Source organism: Mustela lutreola, chromosome 13, assembly GCF_030435805.1.
Source record: "Mustela lutreola isolate mMusLut2 chromosome 13, mMusLut2.pri, whole genome shotgun sequence".
Taxonomy (NCBI): Eukaryota; Metazoa; Chordata; class Mammalia; order Carnivora; family Mustelidae; genus Mustela; species Mustela lutreola.
This window is the reverse complement of record NC_081302.1, coordinates 44413118-44418903: the sequence shown is the minus strand read 5'-3', so window position 1 is coordinate 44418903 and position 5786 is coordinate 44413118. Positions and strand designations below refer to the sequence as shown.

Sequence of the window (5786 nt, the reverse complement as noted above, 5' to 3'; positions counted from 1 at the left end):
GCGTCTTTCTCTCTGCTGTGAAGGCAACATGTTCCCCAACTTACTCCAACTGGGAGCAAAGTTGCAAATGTGCAGAGATGTGTGAGTTCAGGTCTGTGTCCCACTGAAAGTAAAAAGAAGATAAAATATGTGTTTTGGGAATTCAGGCTAAGGCTGATCTCATTTCCCCAAAGTACAGTACTCTAAAGATCCTTGTGGCCCTCTCATGGGCTTTGTGCTCTGTGTGCTTCTCACTTAACAGAAGTCAATCCAGAACGTTGTATTATTGACCAAATTGAGCACCATGTGGCTGTGCCGTAGGTTCCGAGAAGCCTAATGAGACACATTTAAAGCCTCTGAACATGACCCTGTTCCTTGCATAATGTAAGAAGAGCTGGAAGCAGTGGCAACATAGAGTAATCATAACAAGAACAGACGGAAGCTAGACTTCCTGAGGTGAATCCTCTTGGGGTCACCCAGGCTGTGGTATAGAGGGTAAATTTGTACCTTATTTTCCTTGGCCCGCAAATGGAAATAAGAGTTCTTGTCTCAAAGGATGTCTCTAAGAATAATGGGTTTAACATTTACAATCATCCTTTGTCATAAGTGAGAGACTTCTCTGTTTGTTAAGTTAATTTTAAGAGTTTTTACTCTAGAGAGAATCCAGTGTTGCCTTCCAGGACCTTCTATTCTGAAAACCTGGTTTATTCCTCTCGTATGTACCATCATAGTAATTTATATTTCTCCTTTCATAATTTTTTCTTTCTTTCATGTTTCTTTTCTTTTCTTTCTTTCTTTCTTTCTTTCTTTCTTTCTTTCTTTCTTTCTTTTTACAGTCAAAGTTTTATTTAATCATTTTTATTTACAACTGAAACTTGGGGAACTCAGAGTTAACATCCTTGCCTCTGAGCTTCTTGCTGTGCTTTATCCAAATGAACCTTGATGAGCCGACTACCATCCAGTTTCACATGAATTCTCTTGCCCACAATTTTGCTTGGGAAAACCAAGTCCTCCAGGATCAGGGCATGCGCAGCTGTCAAAGTGCAGCTCCTGGGATGCTTTTGCTTATTTTTTGTATGACTTTTTCGAGTTGGTTTAGGCAGAATTCTCCTCTGAGCAATAAAGGCAATGTGCTTCCCATTGAACTTTTTCTCCAGTTCACGGACTTGCCGGACTTGGATTTTCTGGAAAGATTTCAGTTGAGGAACGGGAACAAAGATGGTAATAGCTCTCCGAACACCGCCAACTTCAGTTTCCTTGGATGCCGTGATACTCAGCTCCCTTACCTGGGCTCTGAGGTCGGAGCTCATCTCCGACTCTGGAAGAGCCTGGGAGACGCCGGACTCGAACTGGTCTGGCTTCTCGCCATTGGGCTTCACGATCTTCAACCTCGAACTGAACATGGCCTTCTCCTTGGTGAGAGTGCCGGCCTAGGAAGAGCACTTTTTTTTTTTTTTTTAATCTTATAAGTTTTTATGTATCATTTACTCCTCAGTGAGTATCAACTCCAGGACAGCAGAGATGTTATTTGTTGCTTGTTACTTAATGGCTAACATAGTGTGTGAGATAGTTAAAAGAAAAAAAAAGTTGTTCAATGAATGATGGAAGAAAGATCCATAGTTCAGATTATGCCTGATATACAAAAGTGGCTGAAATAATACTTAGTAAACACTCAATTAAACTGAATTATGTAATCTCTAGCCACCCAGGCAAAAGATCAAAAACCTACTAAATGCTTCCATGAGGATTACATAATGTGTTTGTTGTAGTCGTGAATGTAATAGAACTGGAGCGTAGTGCTGCCAGAGCATAGCTTGAGAGTGTAGGTAGGGAGTGGGTTCTGGATAATTCTCATTCCTTTCCTGTGCCACGCCCAAACTCTGGAAGGATACTAAAAGATTTCCCAGTTTGGATACCCAATAGGGAAAGGGTATTGATGGATTTGCAAGGTCATGGCAATTCTGTATTTCTAGAGGTCCTCACTCTTTAGATTAAAATGAAAAAAATTTGTTTTGTGACTTTTTTGGACATTGTACACAAGTGGCCTACATATAGATATGCATTTTTATGTCAGAATATATTTCCAAAAAGTTGTTTATTTTTAAGTTAACATACAGTAAAGTTGACTATTTTTAGTATATAGGTCTATGAATTGAACACATATATATTCATTTAACCACTACTATAATCACTATGGAGAATAGTCTATCATCCAAAATACTCTTTCATGCTGTCCACTTATATTGACAGTGATATGTAACTAGAGTTTTATCTTTTTTATTATTCCACATAAATGGAATCATAAAATATGTGACCATCAGAGTCTATAATCCATACAATCCAAAATTGTTGCCTGAATCAGTGATTTACTCTTTTTATTGCTAAGAAGAATTGCTTTGAAGGGATTTGTCCCTTGAATAAACAAATAAACTGTTTGTTTATTTTCCCACTGAAGACAGTTTAAGTTGTTTCCAGCGTTGAGTAATGATGAAAAATAATTGTAGTGATTCTTTTTGGTACCACATATTCTTCTACTTGAAGGAATATAGTGACAGGGCAGAAAAGTTTTAAAGCCCATTATTCTTAAAGTCTATTGATAAGTTAATTATATTCAAAAATTTTAAAAAATCATAAAATCAAATGTGTGGCTTGATGTTTTTTCTAGATGCCTAAGATTTTATTCCAGTGTCTTTGAAAGTTTGTAACCAAAGGTTGAATTGAGACTACTGAGACATTCACTGTTTCTTAGTCTGAATTATGATTATATGCTAGTAAAACAGACAACAAAGGGGCAACTGGGTGGCGCAGTCGGTTAAGTGTCCAACTCTTGATTTTGGCTCAGGTGGTAATCTCAGAGTCATGAGGACATGAGGTCATGAGGTCCAGCCCTGCCTCCACTCTGCACTGCACAGAAGCTGCTTAGGACTCTCTCTCCCTCTACCCTTCCCAGTAAAATAAATAAATAAATCCTTAAAAAAAATACAAAAGAGTTTATATTTAAGATTATATTATACTGGGGGGCACCTGAGTGGCTCAGTGGGTTAAGCTTCTGCCTTCGGCTCAGGTCATGATCTCAGGGTCCTGGGATTGAGCCCCACATCGGGCTCTCTGCTCAGCGGGGAGCCTGCTTCCCCTTTTTCTGCCTGCCTCTCTGCCTACTTGTGATCTCTCTCTGTCAAATAAATAAATAAGATCTTAGAAAAAAAGATGATATTATACTGAACTGATAAATCATTGAACATTATATCAAAAACCAGTGATGTACTGTCTCTTGGGCAATTGATTTTAAATAAATTAAATAAACAAACAAATAAAATTATATGTAGAGATTTTGCTTTGTTTTGTTCTGTTTTAAGATTATTGAACATAATCCATCAGAATTTCAGAGGAGGGGCCAGGGAACATGTGTTTTATTTACACCCTCCTCAGGGATTCTGATGAACGCTTCAGGTTAAGATTGACTTCTCTGAATTTTTGAAAATCAAACCAGAAAAATATTGGACAATACCTCACTTCAAAGAAGATGATACAATGTAGTTGATTAGTTTCCATATGTCATGTCATTGTAACCTAATTCTTGGTTAACTTTGAACTATTTCCTTTAAATATTGAAAGTAAGACTATTACCTAGATGCCAGAGTTTTCGTTATTGACCCCCCAAAAAAAAGTTATCGGTAATTCATAGTCAAATATGAAAGGCTTATTAAAGTTGATCCTGGGAGAGACTGTCCTATTTAAATATATATGACAGCTGAGACTCGGTGTGGATCCCACAGTAAAATTGAAAGTAATGCCTGAGGACTTCCTTTGGCCCCAAAGGGAAGGTAGGTGGTGGATCAGCGCCAGCCCTGTTTTAGCACTTGCTGTTTTACAAGAGGCAGTCATACTTCCAATGTTCAGTCATCTCTCCTAGAGTTCCTTTTCCCTATAATTCCAATTCTCATACCAAACTGACTGAGAAACTAAATCTAGTACATTGGGCCTCATCTTTCAGTACTTTACTGTCAAAGGTGTCCTGTCTGTGCAATTCCCCTCACTTACTTAATTCAAAGTATACACACGTCTCCTGTTGCAGTTAAACATCTCTCCAGAAAAACTGACCTGTTTTCTTTTTTTTTTTTTTTTTTTTTTACATGGCGATATGAGTTGGGCTATTTAATCTCTCTCTGTTTCACAAGAAAGAAGTATATACTTAGACAAACATATCTGGTCCATCCGGTAGAACAGCCAGAAAGGAATGACAGAGGTTGGTTACCTGAGGTATTAGAATCAGTTCACCAAGGAAATAAAGTAACGAGAATGAGTTTGATCATGATTTAAAGAATTGCTTCTTCCCTAAATAACAATATTTGTTGCTCAGACAGGATCACAGATGACTGATTGGTAGGTAGGAAATTCGCAGTTCTAAATTGGTACTATTTCCACTGAGCAATTTTGATGTAAAAAGACAGTGGCTGTGATAGAAGACAAAACAACAGGAGAAAACCAAAACAAAACCTTCAAATGGCTTTTATTTAACAAAACTGCTTCAGGGGCACCTGGGTGCCTTCTGCTCAGGTCATGATCTTAGGGTCCTGGGATCAAGCTTCCTCCTCTGCCTCTGCCTGCCTCTCTGCCTACTTGTGATCTCTCTCTCGTTCTCTGTCAAATAAATAAATGAAATCTTAAAAGAAAAAAAAAACTGCTTTTACTTAAAAACACATGCCTACTGATCTGAAATGGTGAATTCAGCTCGTGGAAAAAGTTTCTTATTTCCTTTCTTTCTTTTTTAAGTCTATGGATTTATTAAGAGTATTATCAGTGACTTTCTTAGGATAAATTCATTTTACAAAATGGCTTAGTATCTTTTCCCTTCGTTCTTGACTATGAGGTTAAGTAGGGACAAAGACAGACATAATATTCACATGTTTTTAAAACCCTGAAATTTGAAGTTTAAGAAGAATGGGCCAATATGTTCCCTGGCTTATTGGAGAAGTAGTTATATAATTCTTTTTTGCAGAATGCTTGACATTCTTCCTGAGTTTGTAAATGTTCATCCTGTTAGAAGGGGAAAACGTCAAGTTTATACTGTCAAGGTTAAGGAAAGTGAATTCCTTTTACTTTAGGTCATAAGCTTCTTAAACAGGCTTTTAATTTGAGTTTCTTACAAAAGATTATCTGAGCTACTGGGAATTTTTTCTAAAAGACTTACTTACGTACTCAATTAGAAGAAGAGTTCCATCCTCTTTCTGGCTTATAGTTCAATGAGGCTTTCTTTCTCTGGCTTTGTTTTCATAAATGCCTAACCAGGTTAAAATGTAAAAGTGCATTTGTTAATGACATTCACTATTGCCATTTATATTTAAATAGTGCTAGACAATTATGACATGATTTATTTTCTTTTGAATATTAATGTTCCACAATGCTTGAATGCTTGTCTCATCCAAAGCTTCAAGTTTAGTTTAAAATTTTTATAATGCAAATGCAGTTACACATTTAAAATCCCACTATCATAAACATAACTATTAGTTCCACTTTAAATGCCAAAAAGAGACTGAGCTTTAACAAGCTCTTTCAAACAATTTCATTCTAATATGAACAAAAAGCTAAGAAGAGAGATGTGTTCCTAAATACATTTTATATTCTTTTTACAGAGGACTTTCTTTCCTCTTTTTCTTTTTCTTTTTTTCCTGCTTCTTTCCTCATAAGTTTGTAGGAATTTAGCTTCATTGAGGCAGGTAGAAGAATGAGGCTTCCCTTTGGGCACGCTGAGCACTAGGAAGACCATTTCTCTTTTCTACGTCTGGGCAACCTAGATGTCTAATTAA

General features: G+C 36.9%; 1 protein-coding gene across 1 annotated transcript; it reads right to left on the bottom strand.

Moving 5' to 3' along the window:
* Window positions 1-869: 869 nt before the first annotated feature.
* On the bottom strand, window positions 870-1382 carry LOC131813605 (small ribosomal subunit protein eS7-like). The gene has a single exon (XM_059143983.1). The coding sequence runs from the start codon at window positions 1380-1382 to the stop codon at window positions 870-872; it is 513 nt and encodes a 170-aa protein (XP_058999966.1).
* Window positions 1383-5786: the final 4404 nt, after the last annotated feature.